The sequence below is a fragment of the Jaculus jaculus genome, chromosome 14, assembly GCF_020740685.1.
Source record: "Jaculus jaculus isolate mJacJac1 chromosome 14, mJacJac1.mat.Y.cur, whole genome shotgun sequence".
NCBI lineage: Eukaryota > Metazoa > Chordata > Mammalia > Rodentia > Dipodidae > Jaculus > Jaculus jaculus.
In genome coordinates, this window is record NC_059115.1 from 58,509,259 (window position 1) to 58,531,431 (window position 22,173).

At 44.7% G+C, this 22,173-nt stretch overlaps 1 protein-coding gene and 1 pseudogene across 1 annotated transcript in view; both read right to left on the reverse strand.

Moving 5' to 3' along the window:
* Nucleotides 1–22,173, reverse strand: part of Mccc2 (methylcrotonyl-CoA carboxylase subunit 2) — a 91,103-nt gene that overhangs the window by 65,909 nt on the left and 3,021 nt on the right. The window contains exons 2-5 of the mRNA XM_045134363.1: nucleotides 18,273–18,339; nucleotides 7,979–8,063; nucleotides 4,370–4,471; nucleotides 3,521–3,648 (exon numbers count right to left, since the gene is read on the reverse strand). Coding sequence (XP_044990298.1) covers nucleotides 3,521–3,648; nucleotides 4,370–4,471; nucleotides 7,979–8,063; nucleotides 18,273–18,339 — 382 coding nt within the window. The remainder of the gene's footprint in view (nucleotides 1–3,520; nucleotides 3,649–4,369; nucleotides 4,472–7,978; nucleotides 8,064–18,272; nucleotides 18,340–22,173) is intronic.
* LOC123454835 lies at nucleotides 12,389–13,664 on the reverse strand (annotated as a pseudogene).

Genomic DNA, 22,173 nt, shown 5'->3' on the forward strand with positions numbered 1-22,173 from the left:
CCAATACTGATTGCACAAATTGAATGTTAAAAAAAAAAAAAGTTGGCCAGGTGTGGTGGCACATGCCTTTAATCCCAACACTTGGGAGGCAGAGGTAGGAGGATCGCCAAGAGTTCGAGGCCACCCTGAGACTATATACTAAATTCCAGGTCAGCCTGAGCCAGAGAGAGACCCTACCTCGAAAAACCAAAAAAAAAAAAAAAAAAGTTAGCTCATCTTATACTTATTATTATTGCTTGCAATCATTAAGTCTTTTTTGTTTGTTTTGTTTTGTTTTTTGAGGTAGGGTCTCGCTTTAGCCCAGGCTGACCTGGAATTCACTATGTAGTCTCAGGTGGCCTCAAATTCATGGCGATCCTCCTACCTCTGCCTCCTGAGTGCTGGGATTAAAGGTGTGCACCCCATGCCCAGCTGTGAGCACTGTCTTTTATCATTACTTAATAAGTCATATCCCATGTTCTATAAATTGACCTCGCTGAAGACGGGGCTGACACTAATGCCATTCACTACACCCCAGTGTCTGGCATAGAACCTGCTAGGCCTCCTTTACTATTTTCTACATGTGCCAAGAAATTCACATTGTGATTCAAACAGGTAAATACACTTTCCTAGAAAAAGAAAAACACCTCTATATCATAACCTGTTCAAATTGTATATATATGGATGTGTTAGGGTTTTATCAGACTAAACCAGTATCCAGGAATTGCTGAATTTAAATTTAATATTGTCTTTGAAAACAATTTTTTATACAAATGTATTTTAACTTCAAAGGTAAATTTCCGCTCACTGGAATGTAATTTACCTTAAATTTTATCTGCTCAAGTATTTAACACCATACATGGCAATCCAAAGATCTATAAATATTAGGGGCTGGAGAGATGGCTCAGCAGTTAAGGCACTTGCCTACAAAGCCTAATAATGAGTTTGATCCCCAGTACCAACATAAAGGCAGATGCAGAAAGGGACACATGCATCTGGAGTTCTTTTTTAACGACTAGGGTGAGAGATTCTGGTGTGCCCATAGTCTCCTTCTCCCCACACTGCTTGCAAGTAAATAAATAATTTTTTTTTCCTGAGGGGTTTTTTTTTTTTTTTTTTTTTTTTGGCTTTTCCCCCCTAAGCTGCTTTGGCATGGCACCTACACCGCCATCTTAACCAGAAGTCTCAAAATAAATTTTTTTAAAGAGCTACAAGTATTAGCTTTTTTAAAAAATTTAGTTCTACTTTTTTTTTTTTTTTTGGTTTTTCGAGGTAGGGTCTCACTCTGGCCCAGGCTGACCTGGAATTCACCACGTAGTTTCAGGCTGACCTCGAACTCACCTACCTCAGCCTCCCAAGCACAGGCATTAAAGGTATGCACTACCATGCCCAGATAAACTTAGCTCTATTTTTGAGTCCATTATGATTAACAGAAAAACAGAAATATATAAAGGAAAAGCTAGCATGCACCAAAATGCGTTTACCCTTGGTTGTATTATAGGTAATCCTTGTTTATTTTTCCTCTTTAGTTGCCAGCAAAAATATGCATTTCCTTCCTAATTGTGAGAGAAATCAGTGCTGTGTGCTGTGTGCACACGTGCATGTTCACGTCTGTGTCAGCGCTGTGTGTGATGTGTGCACACATGCATGTGTGCATGTTCATGTCTGTGTGTCAGCTGTGTGTGGTGTGTGCACACGTGCATGTGTGCATGTTCACATCTGTGTGTCAGCTGTGTGTGGTGTGTGCATGTGTGCATGTTCACATCTGTGTCAGTGCTGCATGTGATGTGTGCACATGTACATGTGTGCATGTTCATGTCTGTGTGTCAGCTGTGTGTGGTGTGTGCACACGTGCATGTGTGCATGTTCACATCTGTGTGTCAGCTGTGTGTGGTGTGTGCATGTGTGCATGTTCACATCTGTGTCAGTGCTGTGTGTGATGTGTGCACACATACATGTGTGCATGTTCACGTCTGTGTCAGCTGTGTGTGGTGTGTACATGTGTGCATGTTCACATCTGTGTCAGTGCTGTGCGTGATGTGTGCACACATACATGTGTGCATGTTCACGTCTGTGTGTCAGCTGTGTGTGGTGTGTGCATGTGTGCATGTTCACATCTGTGTCAGTGCTGTGCGTGATGTGTGCACACATACATGTGTGCATGTTCACATCTGTGTGTCAGCTGTGTGTGGTGTGTGCATGTGTGCATGTTCACGTCTGTCAGTGCTGCATGTGATGTGTGCACATGTACATGTGTGCATGTTCACGTCTGTGTGTCAGCTGTGTGTGGTGTGTGCATGTGTGCATGTTCACATCTGTGTGTCAGCTGTGTGTGGTGTGTGCACACGTGCATGTGTGCATGTTCACATCTGTGTGTCAGCTGTGTGTGGTGTGTGCATGTGTGCATGTTCACATCTGTCAGTGCTGCGTGTGATGTGTGCACACATGCATGTGTGCATGTTCACGTCTGTGTGTCAGCTGTGTGTGATGTGTGCACACGTGCATGTGTGCATGTTCACGTCTGTGTGTCAGCTGTGTGTGATGTGTGCACACGTGCATGTGTGCATGTTCACATCTGTGTGTCAGCTGTGTGGTGTGTACATGTGTGCATGTTCACGTCTGTGTGTCAGCTGTGTGTGGTGTGTACACACGTGCATGTGTGCATGTTCACATCTGTGTGTCAGCTGTGTGTGGTGTGTGCATGTGTGCATGTTCACGTCTGTCAGTGCTGCGTGTGATGTGTGCACACATGCATGTGTGCATGTTCACGTCTGTGTGTCAGCTGTGTGTGGTGTGTGCACACGTGCATGTGTGAATGCATTTGGAGGCCAGAGGTGAACAACAGTGCCTTCCTCAATTGCTCTCCACATTATGTACTGAGACAGGTCTCTTCATTGAACCCACAGTTCACCATTTCAACTAGTCTAACTAGCCAGCTTGCCCTGGTGATCTGCCCATCTCTGCCTCCCAAGCTCTGGGACTGCAGGCACTTATCATTAAACCCAGCATTAACATGGTGTGGTGTCTGAATATGAAATGACCCCCTCAGTCTCATGTGTTTGAATACTTGATCCCCAGCAAAGTGGCACTGTTTGGAAGGCAGCCAAACCTTTAGAAGGTGAAGCCTTGCTGAAGGAAGTGTGTCACTGAGGGTGGGCACTGAAGCTGGAGCCAAGCTCCCATGCTGTTCTCTCCTTTCTCCCTGTTGATATGGTGATGTGACACAGGCTTCTTGCTCAGGCCTGCCATGCCTTCCCACCAACATGGATTCTCTCAACTCTGGAATTTGAAAAGTCAAATTAAACCCTTTCCTTCATTTACTGCTTCTGGCTGGGTTTTTTGTCCCAGCAGTGAGAAAGTAACTGATACTTGTGGTTCTGGGGATCCAAATTCAGGTCCTCATATTTGTGTGGCAAAGGCTTTATCACTAATCCATCTCTCTAGTTTTAAAATACCCATTGATGGCGTCACCCATATAGCCCTTCCCAACAGTTCCTAATTTTACCAGCTAACAGTTCACTATGTAACAGGTATAACTTGCCCAGGTAGATGCAGGGGAGCCTGTTTTGCAGTGCAATTTCTTGAGCCCGTACATGTTTCTTCACAGTTATTGGATAGTAGGAGCCTCCTTTGACAGTGGCATCATTGGCAACAATCATGCATTCTACCCTGAAAGAGAAAAATTTCATGAGAATATGAGAGTTCTTCAAAATTAAAGACTAATTAAAGTTCAAAACAAGCCAAGTGTGGTGGTGCATGCCTTTAATCCCAGCAGCCAGGAGGCAGAGGTAGAAAGATCACCAAGAGTTCAAGGCTACCCTGAGAATACATAGTATAGAATTCCAGGTCAGCCTGGGCTAGAGTGAGACCTTCCCTTGAAAAACCAAGAAGCAAAAAAAAAAAAAAAACCCTCAAAACAAGACATCCAATATAGCCTTCAAATTCTAATAAGCATCACTAATATCACGTATTAGTAGGCAGTCTTATGCTATAATAGCAAGCATCAATTATGGCCCACGCATACACTTATTCAATCTAAATGATCACTGTTCACCACAGATGTGCAAGACTACCAGGAGAGCCTCTGACAACTGGATATGACAAGTCCCCAGCAAGTAGGGAGTCTGGATGGATCCTAGAGACCTTAGCTGGGGCGGGTTTTTGTTTGTTTCTTGGTTGGTTGGTTGGTTTTATTTTTTTTCCATCGTTCAATTTTTGGTCTCAAAAGCTCCACACATGAATCTAATACACATCTGGATAGGACAATCAAGTTCTAAATGCTACACATAACATAAAACTGGCATGCTGCCAGACAAAGTGAGTCTGGTGTCTACACTCCATCTAAGCCTTCTTCTTGCCCATCACCATCAAGCATCGGTGGACTACTCACCCTGACACTCTTCCAATGCCCGTAATGATGCCACCTGCAGGGACTTCCTCTTTACCATATAACTGGTAACCTGCAAACTGAGATAATTCCAGAAAAGGAGACCTGAAAGGAAGAAAGCATGTTATTTGAACTGTTTTGGGTTTTTTGTTGTTGTTGTTAATTTATTTATTTCTTTGAGACAGAGAGAGAGAGTAGAGAACGGGTGTGCCAGGGCCTCCAGCCCACTGTAAACAAAAAACACAAATAAACACTGTAAACAGACACATACACCACTATGTGCATCTGGCTTACACAGAACCTGGAGAATTAAACCTGGATCTGTAGGCTTCGCAGACAAGTGCCTTGACCACTAAGCCATCTCTCCAGGCCCTGTCATTTAAAATACATGTACTTAAGCCAGGCGTAGTGGTGTACACCTTTAACCCCAGCACTGGGGAGGCAGAGGCAGGAGGAGGATCACTGTGAGTTCAAGGCCACCCTGAGGCCACATAGTGAACTTCAGGTCAGCCTGAGCTAGAATGAGACCCTACCTCAAAAATCCAAAAATAAATAAATAAATAAATAAATATATGTATTTAAACAGTTAAACATAAAAAGTATTTTTAAAATACATTTTCATTTATTTTTATTTATTTGAGAGCAACAGACAGAGAGAGAAAGAGGCAGATAGATAGACAATGGGTGCGGCAGGGCCTCCAACCACTGCAAATGAATTAAGAGATGCATACACCAACTTGTGCATCTGGCTTATGTGGATGCTGGAGAATTGAGCCTCAAACCAGGGTCCTTAAGGCTTCACAGGCAAGTGCTTAACCACTAAGCCATCTCTCCAGCCCCCCAAAAAAGTGTTTCTTAATGGGTTAATATTTCAGAATGCATTGTATATTTTTAGAAAAGGAAAAGAAAATCTAATGACAATGTTTTAAGGAGCTATAGCTATTTAATGAAATACAACGGAACACTGGGTAATTTTTATTTTGTTTGAGAGAGAGACAGAGAGAAAGAAAGGCAGAGGGGGGAGAGATACTGGGCATGCCAGGGCCTTCAGCCGCTGTAAGCAAATTCCAGACACATATATCACCTTGCGCATCTGGCTTACATGGGTCCTGGGGAAATGAATCAGGGTCCTATGACTTCATAGTCAAATACCTTTAACCACTAAGCCATCTTTCCAGCGCTAGGTACTTATTTTAAAGTGTTCCCTAAATGTACTTATCAAGACAGCAAGAGAATAGCAGGTTTACCATGTCTTAACTATCTTCTAAAGGCTCCATAAACACTGACTGACTTGTATGGAAACTAAAACACAGAGCTGAAGCCACCTATCTAAAATCACACCACTAGTAAGGGCAGCGCCGGGATTTTGCTAAGCAACCTGGTTTCAGAGAAGACTGAACCATCACCACACTGCTCCACCGCTCACTTACAGGTAGGTTCAAGATATCCTAATGGGGGAAAGAAGGCATTCTAGAACACTACATTTAGTGTGATTACAGTTTTTGTATGTTTTTAGTGTAGGCACGTTATACATACCTACATAAAAAGGGGCTACAAGGATACACATTGGGATCAGTCGCTTGCTCTCCTGTCCCCTTGCATCCCACACCCCATCCTTCAGGAGACCTGCCAGGCCATCTCACTCTGCAGGATGCGTAGAACCTGACATTTACCTCTCCACTTCTACCCCAGCATGTCCCCCTCTCCTCAGTGCTCCCACTCTCACTGCACACAGCTGGCTCTCGGGACAGCATCCGGAATAGCAACTCCCTTAAAACAGAGTTACAAACCACACAGTGACAGGCACATGGACAACAGGAGCCATGGGTGACTCTGTTGTTATAACCAGACAGATCATATGAACACGAACTAAGAAGGCTACAATATCACTAGATGACATGGGACTAGCAATAAAAATGTTATTTGCTGATCATAAATGTTGGCTGGGATGTGGAAAAAGTGGAACCCTTCTACACTGCTGGTGGGAATGCAATCTGGTCCAGCCATTGTGGAAATCAGTGTGGAGGTTCCTAAAACAGCTAAAGATTGATCTACCATATGACCCAGCTATAGCACTCCTAGGCATATATCCTAAGGACTCATCTCATTTCCTTAGAAGTACGTGCTCAACCATGTTTATTGCTGCTCAATTTATAATAGCTGGGAAATGGAACCAGCCTAGATGTCCCTCAACTGATGAGTGGATAATGAAGATGCTGCACATTTATACAATTGAGTTCTACTCAGTGGTAAAGAAAAATGAAAATTTGCAGAAAAATGGATGGACCTGGAAAGGATTATACTAAGTGAGGTAACCCAGGCCCAGAAAGCCAAGCGCCACATGTTCTCTCTCATATGTGGATCCTAACTACAGATGATTGGGCTTCTGCGTGAGAAGGAAAATACTTAGTAGCAGAGGCCAGTAAGTTAAAAAGGAGACATAAAGGGAAGAGAAAGGAAGGGAGGAGGGTACTTAATAGGTTGATATTGTATATATGTAAGTACAATGATTGAGATGGGGAGGTAATATGATAGAGAATGGAATTTCAAAGTGGAAAGTATGGGGGGAGAGGGAATTACCATGGGGTATTTTTTTATAATCATGGAAAATGCTAATAAAAATATTAAAAATGTTATTTGCGATATTGCGATATTGCGACTTTAATAATCTCAGCAGATCATAGAAATCTCCTGTCCAAACTCGACAGTAGTTCCCAGTTCCTCTCTGGATCCGAACCAAATCTTCTGCAGTGGTCTACAGGGCTCTCCGGAACCAGACCCCATCTCCCGCTAGTCTCCCCTCCACTCCAGCACACTAGCCTCCTAGTCACTTCCACTACAGGACCTTTGTCCTGGCCTGTTTCCCTCCTACCCCTCCCCAAGGACATCTGGCACCTTCTAGCACACTGTACAGCTTAAAATGTTCACCTTTACAAAAAACTATTTTATGTGGGCTGGAGAGATGGCTTAGTGGGTAAGGTGCTTGCTGCCTGCAAAGTCGAAGGACCCAGGTTTGATTCCCCAGGACCCATGTAAGCCAAATGCACAATGTGGTGCATGCATCTGGAGTTTGGTTGCAGTGGCTGGAGGCCCTAGTGCAGCCATTCTCTCTCTCTCTCTCTCTCTCTCTCTCTCTCTCTCCCCCTCCCTCTTACCCTCCCTCTTGTTCTCTCAGTCAAATAAACAAAAATGAAATATTTTTTAAGTGTTTTATTTTTATTTATTTACAAGAGAGAGAGAAGAGGCCTCCAACCACTGCAAATGAACGCTTGATGCATGTGCCACCTTGTGCATCTGGCTTTGAGGGTACTGGGAATCAGGTCCTTTGGCTTGCAGGCAAGCACCTTACCTGCTAAGCCAGCTCTCTAGCCCTAAGATGTTTATTTCGATCTTCTTTCTTCTGGAGCCACAATGGAAACTACAGGCAGGCAAAGGCATCTGTCCATTCTGCGTCCGCCTGAATCAGCATCTAACATATATGGTAGGTTCTCAGTAAACATGTACTGTTCGACTCTTACAAGAACCACGCTCAAAGCTGTTCATTTGCAGGACTGCCTAATAAAGCACGTGGACTAGAGAACACTCGGAGGTAGAAGGTGGCTAGGTACCAACCCTGGGTCTATGAGATTGTCGATTCTCTCTCTGGGTAACAGTTTTCCTCTTGATATATGCAGTGTCCGGGCTTTCTCACTACCTCCTATGGGGGGAAAAAAGAGGATTAGATTAGATTAGATTAGATTAGATTCGAGCAGAGCAGATAATAATTTTTTTTTCTTGGTTATTTGAGATAGGGTCTCACTCTAGCCCAGGCTGACCTGGAATCCTCTATGTAGTCTCAGGCTGGCCTCAAATTCATGGTGATCCTCCTACCTTTGTCTCCCCGGTGCTGGGATTAAAGGTATATGCCACCACACCCTGCCTTAATTTTTTTAACTTAATGGTAGAGAAACATACAATGTCTGACCCAAAACTCAGTACTTTTAAAAGTTCCAGGTATGCTGTGAGAAACAGGTAATGTTTCAAATCATTCACTCTTACCAGTTACCAAAACAATGTCGGCCACTTGAGGCCAAAGGAGCAGCAAACCTCACTGCCCAGCCTGCAGGCTGAGGGCTCAGCAACCAGGAGTATCTGCTCCTACTCTTGGAAACCCGCAGTAATGAGCACGACCAGAAGAAACAAACTGCAAGTAAGATGCTCATTTTCACTGTTGCCCACTAATTTATCTTAATACAGTCTTTGTCTAATGAAGCATTCAACAACTTATGAAAGCTATTTCTATGTTGATTTAGATAGGAAATTAAGTTCATAATTGTTCCAAATTGTTTCAAATCAGAGCTCTTGGCTGCAAGTGTGTGTGTGTGTGTGTGTGTGTGTGTGTATGTACGTGTGCTCACACACTCATGGACCACAGGGTGCACATGGAGGCTAGAGGACAACTTCAGGTGTCAGTCTTCACCTTCCAACCTTGTTCACCTCTGCATCTGCCATTTGCAAGCTGGGATTACAAACACGAGAACCACAGCATCCAGGTTTACATGAGATCCATACTTCAGTACTCATGAGCTTTATCCAGCACCTGTCCTTTTTGTTTGTGTTTTGTTTTATTTATTTATTTATTTATTTATTTATTTCAGAGCAACAGACAGAGTAAGAAGCAGAGAGAGAATGGGTGCACCAGGGCTCCAGCCACTGCAAACAAACTCCAGACACGTGCGCCCCCTTGTGCATCTGGCTAACATGGGTCCTGGGGAATTGGGCCTAGAACCAGGGTCCTTAGGCTTCACAGGCAAGCGCTTAACGGCTAAGCCATCTCTCCAGCCCTGTTTTTTTTTTTTTTTTTTTTTTTTTTTTTTTTTACTTGAGAGCGACAGACACAGAAAGATAGAGGAAGAGAGAGAGAATGGGCGCGCCAGGGCTTCCAACCTCTGCAAACGAACTCCAGACGCGTGTGCCCCCTTGTGCATCTGGCTAACGTGGGACCTGGGGAACCGAGCCTCGAACCGGGGTCCTTAGGCTTCACAGGCAAGTGCTTAACCGCTAAGCCATCTCTCCAGCCCTCCAGCCCTGTTTTTTGTTTTTTGAGGTAGGGTCTCACTCTAGCCCAGGCTGACCTGGAATTCACTATGTAGTCTCAAGGTGGCCTCGAACTCACAGTGATCCTCCTACCTCTGCACCACCACGCCCAGCCCCTTTTCTTCTTCTAAGGAAGTATACAGCAAAGTGGGGGGGGGGGGTATGGTATATTCATGTGTGTGAAGATGCCTGTGCCCCATGCACACATCTGGAGGTCAGTAGAATACACCATGTGTCTTCCTCTTTTGCTCTTCTGCCTGAGTTTCCTGAGAGTGAATCTCACATTAAACCAAGAACTCCCTGTTCTTCAGTTAAGACTGGCTGACAAGGGAGCCCCATCAATCCTGTATCACCCCCCTTGAGTGCTGAGCTTACATGCATGTCCAGCCATGCTCCACTTTGTGTGGATGCTGGACATCAAACTCAGGTCCTCGTGCTTGCAATGGCAAGGACTCAACCTGTTGAGCCATCTCCCCAGGTCCTACAGGAAATTCTTAAGATTAAATCAACCTCTAGGTTAACAAGAAAATTATACCACAAAATTCCTTCTTTTATGAAAATAAATGAAATAATTCTGGGAAGGAATTAGTTACACACTGGTATATTTTAAATTGCTTTCCTCTTTTATTTCAACTAATGGCCGAGTAGCTGACGAGGTGTGTTTAGTAGAGGAGAAGATGAAGGAGTTGCAAACAACAGAGGAAATTATGAGGAATCAGACATGTTCATGATTTTGGTGATGGTTTCATGGGTGTATACATGTCACAATGCTTCAAGCTGCATTTTTTCAGTTTTTCTTTTCTTTTTAAAATATATTGTATTTTTTTTAAGCAGGGCATGGTGGCACATGCCTTTAATCCCAGCACTTGAGAGACAGAGGTAAGAGGATCGCTGTAAGTTCGAGGTCTCCCTGAGACAACACAGTGAATTCCAGGTCAGCCTGAGCTGGAGTAAGACCCTACCTTGGAAAATCAATGTATGTATGTATGTATGTATGAATGAATGAATGAAACAGGGGGCAATGGGCACACCAGGGCCTCTAGCCACTGCAAATGAACTCCAGATGCATGCACCACCATGTGCATCTGGCTTACATGGATACTGGGAAATTGAACCTGGGTCCTTAGGCTTCGCAGGCAAGCACCTTAACTGCTAAGCCAGCCCTCCAGCCCTTTATTTGGTTTTTCAATGGAGGGTCTTGCTCTAGCCCAGGCTGACCTGGAATTCACTATGTAGTCTCAGAGTGGCCTCAAACTCATGGCAATCCTCCTATCTCAGCCTCCTGAGTGCTGGGATTAAATGTGTGTTCCACCACGCCTGGCTTCAAGTTTCCTAATTTAATGCAGCTTATCGTATGCCAATTATGCTGCCATAAAATACTTAAAAGTAAACATTTTAAGAACTGCAAGGGTTGGGGAGATTTCTCAGTGATTAAAGACACTTGCTTGCAAAGCCTGCAAGCCTGGGTTCACTTCTCCAGCCACCCACATAAGGCCAGGAAGCATTCATCTGCAGTGGCAAGAGAAGACCCTGCCTTGCGTGCACATGTGCGTGCACACCCACCCACACAAACTTTAAAGCATGTTAAACTACAACCACTTTTAGAAGCAAACTAAGGAAAGCAAGACCTAGGCAAACATCTTTAAAGAGTCAGCTGACATAAATCCTCATTGAAGGGCTGGCAGGAGAGAGGACAAAAAAGAGAAGTAAGTGGGTGGGAGGCAGGATGCGAGGCAGTACTTATGACAGTGTCATTTCTCCTTAGTTCCTCTGAAGTTTAGCCTAGGCAGGTGGAGCAGCTGGTAAATTCTAAAAGCAGGTTATTCTTGATGCAGACTTGCTGAGCACAGAATGAAGCTCCCCCAGGTTGTTTCGGTTTTGGTTTTTCAGCCAGTCTCATGTAACCAAGGCTAACCTGGAACTTCCCTACGTACCTAAGGATGTCCTTGAACTCCTGATTTCTTGTCTCTCCCTCCCTGATGCTGGAAAAACATAGGAGATCCTCTGACGTTCACATGGACATACACAATTTAGACAAGAAGACAACACAGAACACCTTAGTTTTTCAAGAATTGTTGTTAAAGCTTTTTGTTGTTGTTGTTTTTGTTTTTCGAGGTAAGGTCTCACTCTAGCTCAGGCTGACCTAGAATTCACTATATAGTCTCAGGGTGCCCTTGAAATCACAATGATCCTCCTACCTCTGCCTCCCGAGTGCTGGGATTAAAGGCATGTGCTACCACGGCCGGCTTAAAACTTTTTTTTTCAAGGCAGGGTCTTACTCTTACCCAGGGTGACTAGGAACTCACTCTGCAGCCCTGGTCATGAACTAACTCACCTCCTACCTCAGCCTCTCAAGGGCAAGGAATAAAAGGTGTAAGCTACCATGCACAGCTCTGTTCTTAAAACTTTTGCTATTAGCCATGTGATAGCTCACAACTATAATCCCAGCTGAGGCAGGAGAATTGACTTGAGTTCAAGGCTATCCTGGGCTACGGAGTGAGACTCTACAAAAATTGTGTTATTGCTGGGCATAATGGCATGCACGCTTAATCCCAGCACTCAGGAGGCAGAGTTAAGCAAATCAATGTGAGTTCAAGGCCAGCCTGGGACTACACAGTGAATTCAAGGTCAGGCTGAGCTACAGTAAGACCTTACCTCAAAAAAAATGTGTTACTAATGGCATTTATGTATGTTTTAATTTAATGGATGAGCGTTCAGTTACACACACTGAATTGAGCCTTTGGCAGTAGGAGTCAGAGCACTTTGTCATCTAGCATTACACATATTATAAAAGTGCATAGTGTCAAAGGCACTGAACCACCAGCATTCAAAAGCAGCTTTGCCAACACTCTATAGCATGCCTCTGTTGTCCACAACTGAAGAGACTGGTAGAAACTTTGAAATGGAAAAACAAAGAAAAGAAACAAGGAGTTGTGGCTCCCTTTATTTTTCTTTTTAAAATCAAACAGAAAGCAAACATCAATTCTGTTATAGCCTAACATCTTCAAAGTCCATCATTTGTACAAGGGAAGGACTGAGAACAACACTGTGTTTACAGAGATCCCTTCCGATGGTTCTCAGGAGCCACTTCATGATCACTGGCACTAAACAAGGTTGCAGAATTCTTTGCCAGGTACTTGAGGAAATGGTGAAGATGATTCAGTGGCAAAGCAAGGCTCTTCTTATCCAGAGGTGCACAGGCCAACATTGCTCCAGTTCCCACCAACACTCTCCGAAGATGCGGTGCTCCATACACCCGGGACATGGTTGCATCGGGTGACCTGCAGAGTCTGTACAATAGTTGAGTGCCCAACATTACACTGAATTAATTTTATTTCTTTGAGAGCAACATACAGAAAGAGAAAGAGGCAGAGAGAGAGAATGGGCGCGCCAGGGCCTCCAGCCCCTGCAAACGAACTCCAGATGGGTGCGCCCCCTTGTGCATCTGGCTAACGTGGGTCCTGGGGAATCGAGCCTTGAACCACGGTCCTTAGGCTTCACAGGCAAACACTTAACCGCTAAGCCATCTCTCCAGCCCTGAAGTACTCTTTTATCCCTGCCACAACTTTATTGACAGCATACTCCTTATCTATGTTTCCTCAAGATTTCTTATAATTTACATAATCCTCCAAAATGGAATCCACATTTTTTCTTCGCAAGATTTAAAAAATAAAATTTTTTCGGGGGGGTTGCTGGAGAGATAGCTTAGCAGCTAAAGTCTAAGGAACCAGGTTCAATTTCCCAGTACCTACATAAAGCAGACGCACTAGGTGGCACATGCATCTGAAGTTCGTTGGCAGTGGCTAGAGGCTCTGGCATACCCATTTTCTCTGTCTCTCTCTCTCTCTCTCAGAAATAAAATATTTTTTAAAAAGTTAAGCTGTTTTTATCTAGTAATCAGGTCCCAATCATCAACAAGCCATGGCTTCAGCTCTTCAGGAATCTTTGACTTCAACCCTGCATAAGTGTTTCTTCATTTTCAACAGTATGATCTACGCGAGCCCTTTTCTTCTGGGGAGGCTCAGGCGTCTCACTGGTACAGCCACCATCTCCAGTTCCAGGTATATTTTCTGCTTGTTATTTTATGTTTTCACTTCAACATTGTTCTGCTGTTGAGCAGATGTCATCTTTCCTGGAGCAGCCTCTCTCATTTTCCCCTCTGCATGCTGCTCCTGGTTGGCCTTTTGAAGTTCTCACTGTTTCTGAAGATTGGTGTCCACATAATGAGCACTCTGCTCTCTGGAACCCACTCATCCCAATTTTTATTCCAACCACTGTAATGTGTGAAGTATTCCACTTGTTTGTCCTTTATGGCCACCTTTAAACACTCTGCTCCCTAGAGCGGAGACCCATGAACACACAGGGCCTGATCGCCCTGCTGGAATTTAGGCTTCGGGTCTTGCTTGGGTGCCATGTATAAGTGACTCACCACCACTGCCGCCACCACCTCCTTCTCCTCCTCCTCCTCCTCTCCCACTGCCCCCAACCTAATAGCATTAATATTAAACTCACATTGCATGTAATTTACTACACTGACTGATTCTAAGATATACATTATGTTCCTATTTTAGCATCCCTGAAGCCAGGCAACACGTCACAACTTTCAGCATCTTTCAAGCACTGCCTGCCAGAGGACATCATGACCAGGCTGTCTTACTGCTGCTGCTTCAACGGTGACACACACTCTGCTGCAGTGACAGAAATGGAGTCTGTCTTACATTTTAAAATGCCTTCAAGGGCTGGAGAGGTGGCTTAGTGGTTAAGGCACTTTCCTGTGATGCCTAAGGACCCAGATTCAATTCCCCAGGACCCATGTAAGCAAGGTGCACAAAGTGGCACATATGTCCAGAATTTGTCTGCAGTGGCTAGAGGCCCTGGCGCACCCATTCTCATCCCTCCCTCCCTTCCTCTCCCTCTCAAATAAATACATAATTTTTTTTAAAAAAGCCAGGTGTGGCACATGCCTTTAATCCCAGCACTCAGAAGGCAGAGGTAGGAGGATCACTGTGAGTTTGAGGCCACCCTGAGACTACAGAGTGAATTCCAGGTCAGCCTGAGCTACAGTGAGGTCCTACCTGGAAAAAACCAAAGGGGGAGAGCTGGAGGGATGGCTTAGTGGTTAAGGTGTTTGCCTGCAAAGCCAAAGGACCCAGGTTCAATTCCTCAGGACCCACATTAGCCAGATGCACAAGGGGCACATACGTCTGGAGTTCATTTGCATTGGCTGGAGGCCTTGGTGTGCCCATTTTCTCCCTCCCCCCCCCCCCGTCAAATAAATAAATAAATAAAAATAAAATATTTTTTCAAAAAACAGAAAATGCCTTCAAAAGCAGCACAAGCCTTATCTTTAATTTAAAGTCCTCCTGCTTCAACCACCAAAACCATTTGTGGGTGGTTTTTTATATTCATAAAGTTCTTGTCCAGGATAAAAACAATGCATTTCTACATTTATTAAAACTCTTACAGACCTTCAATTAATTTAAGCTAATCAAAATATTTAGTTCTGGCTATTATCAAAACACCACAAGGTAATCCTTTCTCCACCTACAGAAATAACTGAGTCACTCACGCGACCCTCCATGTTCAAACAAGGACAAAGAGGGAGCCCAAAGAAGTAGAGCCCCGAGAAGAGCCTGCCACAGAGGCAGAGGTGACAATGATTGAAACGGGAGAGGGCAACAGTCACCTAATTCTTGTCATTTATCACAAGTTCTTGTTAATGAAAATCTTCAGGGGCTACTGATAAAGAACCTGAAACATGGCCCTTCCTTCCTATCTGAAAGCTGTACTGTAGCTTGCAGGAATTTAAAGGTCAGGATATTTAAATTCTACAATGAGAAGGAAAACAAAAGATAACAAAGGATAAAAACAAATGAGTTTTTCCCCATTTGCACAACTGTCTTCCTTGCACGTGGGTGTATGTGTGCACAGTGTGGCATATTTGTGCAGTACGTGCATGTGTATGCAGATGCACGCACACTGCACATGCCTGCACCTTATTTTTGTGTTAATGAGAGAAAGAGAGAGAAAATTGGCATGCCCAGGGCCTCCAGTCACTGCAACCAAACTCCAGATGCACGCACTATCTTGTATACATGCGTCACTAGGTGCACTTGGCTTACCTGGGATCTGGGGAGTCAAACTTGGGTCCTTAAACTTCGGAGGTAAGTGCCTTAACCGTTAAGCCATCTCTCCAGCCCTATCCCTCACTTTTTTTTTTTAATTTTTTTTTTTTTTTATTTATTTGAGAGCAACAGACACAGAGAGAAAGACAGATAGAGGGAGAGAGAGAATGGGCGCACCAGGGCTTCCAGCCTCTGCAAACGAACTCCAGACGCGTACGCCCCCTTGTGCATCTGGCTAACGTGGGACCTGGGGAACCGAGCCTCGAACCGGGGTCCTTAGGCTTCACAGGCAAGCGCTTAACCGCTATGCCATCTCTCCAGCCCCCCCCCCACTTTTTTAAAATATATTTTATTTATTTAGTTGAGCAAGAGAAAGAGGCAGAGAGAGAGAGAAAGATAGAGGGAGAGAATGAGCACACCAGGGCCTCCAGCCATTGCAAATGAAATCCAGATGCATGTGTCCCTTTGTGTATCTGGCTTATGTGGGTCCTGGAGAACTGAACCAGGATCCTTTGGCTTTACAGGCAAATGCCTTAACCACTAAGCCATCTCTCCAGCTCTATACCTTTTTTTTGGTTTTTCAAGGTAGGGTCTCCCTCTAGCCCAGGCTGGCCTGGAATTCACTATGTAGTCTCAGGGTGGCCTCGAACTCATGGCGATTCTCCTACCTTTGCCTCCCAAGTGCTGGGATTAAAGGCATGCACCACCATGCCCAGCTTAGCCCTATACCTTTTTTCTTTTTTTTTTTTTTTTTGGTTTTTCAAGGTAGGGTCTCACTCTAGCCCAGGCTGACTTGGAATTCACTCTGTAGTCTCAGGGTGGCCTTGAACTCCCGACGATCCTCCTACCTTTGCCTCCTGAGTGCTGGGATTAAAGGCATGTGCCACCAAGCCCAGCCCTATACCTTATTTTTTTAAGACAGGGTCTCAATTCACCTATTTGGCTACATTGGTAGACAATAAGATCTAGGGATCATCCTGTCTCTCCAAAGCCCTGGGACTACAGGCTCATGCCACCAAATCCAGCTTTTATTTGGGTACGGGGGATACTTACTCAGGTCCTCACGCTTGTGTGACAAGCACTTTACCAACTGAGGCATCTCCCCAGTCTCCTGAGAATTTTGTTTTGTTCTGTTTTGTTTTGTTTTTCAAGGTACAGTCTCACTCTAGCCCAGCGTGACCTGAAATTCACTATGGAGTCTCAGGGTGGCCTTAAAATCACGATGATCCTCCTACCTCTGCCTCCTGAGTGCTGGGATTAAAGGTGTGTGCCACCACACCTGGCTGAGAATTTTTATTGTTGTTGTTTTGGAGATAGGGTCTCACTCTAGCCCAGGCTAACCTGGCACTCACTCTGTAGTGCCAGGCTGGCCTCAAACTCACAGCAATCCTCCTACCTCTGCCTCTCCTGAGTGCTGGGATTTAAAGTTGTGCACTGCCACAACCAGCTTTCAGTTCACAGTTCTGAAGGGAAGTTTCATCAAGGTGGGGAAAGCATGGCAAGAGCAGACATCTGGGCGTCACATCTCCACAAAAGCAGGAAGGAAGGAGAGAGTGCAAGCTGAGTATGGCAAGTATGGACCTCCTCCAGAAAGGCTCCGCCTCCCAAAGGCTCTGCCATCTGGGGATTAAGTATAAAGCTTAATCATAATCACATGAAACTATAAGGGACATTTTACATTCAAACCACCACAAAGGGCTATAAAACTCATATTCCACCTTCTAATGTAGGTAGTCATAATATATTAAGACTCTCAATTTATAGCTGAGCGTGGTGGTCCACAACTATCATCAATGCATTTGGAAAATTGAGGCAAAAGCCTCTTGATTTCAAGGCCAGCATAGAATATACAGCAAGACTCAAGTCTCAAAAAAAAAAAGCAAATGGAGCTGGGTGTGGTGGTGCACACCTTTAATCCCAGCACTTGGGAGGCAGAGGTAGGAGGATCTCTGTTGAGTTCAAGGCCAGCCTGAGACTACATAGTAAATTCCAGGTCAGCCTGGACTAGAGTGAGACCCCTTCCTCGAAAAACAAAAACAAAAGAGGCTGAAGAAATGGCTTAGCAGTTAAGGCATTTACCTACAAAGCCAAAGGACCCAGGTTCAATTCCCCAAGACCCACATAAGCCAAATGCACACAAGGGGCACATGCATCTGGAGTTTGGTTGCAGTGGCTACAGGCCCTGGCGTGGCTATTCTCTCTCTTTCTCTCTTCTCTTGTCTCTCTCTCTCTCTCTGCTTGCAAAAAAAAATATATATATACATATATATATTTATATATATATATATATATATATACACACACAAATATATATGCAAATAAATATATATATACATATATGTATGTGTGTATGCATGTATGTATGTGTGTGTATGTATGTGTGTGTGTGCATGTATATGGAGAGATGACTCGAAGTAAAGTACTTTCATGTAAGCATGAGGACCTGAGTTTGGATCCCCAGAGCCCATATAAATCTGGACCCTACAGCACAGTGTCTATAATCCAAGCCCTCCTACCAGGAGATGGAGGTAGAAAAATCACCCAGAAGTTCACAGGCCAACTAACCAGGCAACCCCAGTGGTAAACAAGAAACCCTGCCTCAAACAAGGTAGGAGGTGAGAACCAACACCTGAGGGCACCCTCTAATCTCCACACGTGTGCCACGGCACCCCTGTGGCCATGCTCACACACGAGCACACACTTACCTAGCTTTATACATTCGGCTCGTTCATGGAGTTGATCCACTAGTGCTTTCATCTGCTCATAGTTCTCCTAGAATTGAAGCACATGGGGAAGGACAGACAGGAGTATTAGGAAGTAGTATCCTTCCAGAAAATAAATGGAATCAATGTCTGCCAGTGTCTGGTCCTGACCCCACAAAGTCTAACATGAATTGCAGGTAGGTATGACCTGAGTGCTAGAAGCTTTAAAGATGGGCTGGAGATATGGCTTAGTGGTTAAGGTACCTGCCTGTGAAGCCTAAGGACTCAGGTTCGGTTTCCCAGGACCCATGTAAGCCAGATGCATAAGGTGATGCATGTGTCTGCAGTTTGCAGCAGCTGGAGGTCCTGGCATGCCCATTCTCTCTATCTCTCTATATCTAACTGTCCCCCCTCAAATAAATAAATTAATTAAAAAAAAAAAAACAAGGAGCTTCAGAACTAGAGAGATGGCTTAGTGGTTAAGGAGCTTGCTTTCAAAGCCTAAAGACCCAGATTTGGTTCTTCAGGTCCCACGTAAGCCAGATGCACATGGTGGCACAAGCATCTGGAGTTCGTTTGCAGTGGCTAGAGGCCCTGGCATGCCCATTCTCCCTCTCCCTCTCTCTCTTTGTGTAATAAATTAAAACTTAAAAAAAAAAATGAAGAAGAAGCTTTAAAGATACTCTGATGATACTTTTGGGGTGGGACAAGGGCAGGGCTAGAGATGTTCAGACAGGTGTTCAGTCTGGCCTTGAATTCAATTTGTAGCCAAGGATAGCCTGGAATGCCTATATCCTGCCTCCATTCCATACAAGAATTACAGGTGTGTGCAACCACACATGGCTCTTGCTTTCAGTACTTTTTCTTGAGCTGTTTCTGGAAGCACAATGCCACCTTTGACTGGTTTCGGCTGCACTCCTTTCAACCCACAATGTCAAGCAGCAAAAGGAACGTTCTAAGTGCTTGTTCTGGCCATAACGCTGGTCACTGCACCTTGGATTCTGTTCTCGCTCCTCTGCCTCAAGGAGACCTGCAGAATGGCCTTGGGACATGCAAAAATCTCATGAGCCTGCAATGCAGATGGAAACACTGACCAAGTAATCTTCCTTTCTGAGGCTCCTCTCAGGGCAAACAACCCACCCAAGAGAAGGGGTTTGGGAGGGGAAAAATCTCCTTCAGTCCAAGAAGCCCCTCCAGGTTGACATGATATTTGTTGACATTAACATACTTCAGGGAATGTCAAGAACTAGGCTGTTGTTATTAAACCCACACGAGCTGCCTTTTATTCCCATAGAGCACATGCAGAAACTGCTCAGTTTAACAGCTAGTCTCAGTACCAGGGTATGTCTATCCCAACAGCCACCAGGAGGTGGCACTATAGCAGCATATATTATGTCACTTGGAATGCCTGAAGGTACTCACAGCTCCCTTGCAGTAACTGTGAATGCAGAAATTAACAATAAAATGGAGCAATTAACAATATGACAGGGTTATTTAAAGCTTAGAAATTCGGGCTGAAGAGATGGCTTAGCGGTTAAGTGCTTGCCTGTGAAGCCTAAGGACCCCAGTTCAAGGCTCAATTCCCCAGGACCCACGTTAGCCAGATGCACAAGGGGGTGCACCCATCTAAAATTGGCTGGAAGCCCTGGTGCACCCATTCTCTCTCTCTCTGCCTCTTTCTCTGTCGCTCTCAAATAAATAAATAAAATAAAATAAACCAAAAAAAAATCAAAAAAGCTTAGGAATTCTTTATTTCTGCAACTGTTTAATATTTCAGACTGCAGGCTGTAGAAATAGGGAAGCAAGTGTACTCCTATATCCAGTCCTGTCAGAAAAGAACTGGGAGCCAGGCATGGTAACGCACGCCTTTAATCCCAGCACTCAGGAGGCAGAGGTAGGAGGAGCACCATGAGTTCGAAGCCACCCTGAGACTACATAGTGAAGTCCAGGTCAGCCTGGGCCAGAGCGACACCGTACCTCAAAAAAACAAAAAGAGGAAAAAAAAAAAAAAAAAGAACTGGGAACAACTGTACTACTATATTCAATTTTGTCAAAAAAAAAAGAAAGAAAGAAAGAAAGAGGACAGGAGGCTGGAGAGATGGCTCATTGGTTAAAGGTCCTTATCTGCAAAGCCTGATGGCCTGGGTTCAATTCCCCAGTACCCATGTAAAAGCCAGGTACACAAAGTGCTGCATGCATCTAGAGTTCATTTGTGGTGGCACTAGCCCCTAGTGTGCCCATACTATCTGCCCCCCCCCAATGCAGATAGAGAGAATGGGCACACCAGGGCCTCCAGCCATTGCAGACGAACTCCAGAACTCTAGACGCATGTGCCACCTGGTGCATTTGGCTTACGTGGGTCCTGGGAAACTGAATCTGGGTCCTTTGGCTTTGCAGGCAAGCACCTTAACCACTAAGCCATCTCCCCACCTTACCACCTTCTTTTTCGTACAATGTCCTGCTTGTCCTGTTCTGTTCCCCCCACAATAAATCAGCCTCAAGGTATTCTTTAGCAAGTCTTTCCCTCAGAGATCTGGAAACTGATGGGATCCAAGCTGTCATTGTTCTCCACATCCCATTAAGACTCCCCTCCTCCACCTGCATTGTAGCTCTGATCTCGGGCCTTCTGCCAAGCACAGCACCAAAGTGCAGAGCTGAGGAAACAGTGAAACCACATAACCCTCTATCAGAGTGCCCACATCCTGAGGTACAAACCACTGCAGCCAACACACTGCCGATTCAGAATAGCATCCATGACACATGGGATCTGTCCCAAAGGTAAACCAGCCTCCCATGAATCAAGACGGGAAGCGGAGCACCGTAGCCCACACCTTTAATCCCAGCACTTCAGAGGCAGAGGTAGAAGGATCACTGTGAGTTCTTTGAAGCCAGCCTGGGACCTAACAGAGTGAGTTCTAGGTCAGCCTGGGCTGCAGTGAGACCTTACCTTGAAAACATTTTTTTTTAATTTTTATTAGCATTTTCCATGATTATAAAAAAAAATCCCACGTTAATTCCCTCCCTCCCTCCCCCACACTTTCTCCTTTGAAATTCCATTCTCCATCATATTACCTTCCCATCACAATCATTGTACTTACATATATACAATATCAACCTATTAAGTACCCTCCTCCCTTCCTTTCTCTTCCCTTTATGTCTCCTTTTTAACTTACTGGCCTCTGCTACTAAGTATTTTCATTCTCACGCCGAAGAAAACATTTTTAAGGAATAGAGGGTTGAAGAGATGGCTCAGTGGTTAAAGGCACTTTCCTACAAACCTGACAGCCCCAGGATCAAGTTCCTAGTATCCACATAAAGCCAGATACACAAAGATGGTGCATGTATCTGGAGTTTGTTTGCAGTGGCAAGAGGCCCTGGCGAACCCATGCTCTCTGTGTCGCTGTCAGTAATTGCAAATAAAAAAAATTTTTTTTTTTTTTTTTTGGTTTTCCAAGGTAGGGTCTCACCCTGGTATTCACTATGTAGTCTCAGGGTGGCCTTGAACTCATGGCAATCCTCCTACCTCTGCCTCCCGAGTGCTGGGATTAAAGGCCCAAAGCAAACTCATTTTCTGCAAGATCTTCTGAAGCACATGGTGACGGGAAAAGTGAGAGCAGGCAGAACACACAACTGCTCTTGTGTGGCAAGTGGGGCAGAGACGACAGGTACTGCGGCCGGGGCAGAGGAAACAACCTCCGCAAACCATCTCCCACTCTCCGCATGCTTTATCCTTTACCCCCCTCTTTCAGGTGTGTGCTTACACCAAAGTTGACTCTTTGTGGAGGTCCCAGGAGAGACACCTAAGACATCTTTTTTGAATTTATGTTTTTGGGAGAAAAAAAAAAGTCAAGTAAGTCTGTGTGTGATGACAGATATCTTTAGTCCCAGCACTTGGGAGACAGAG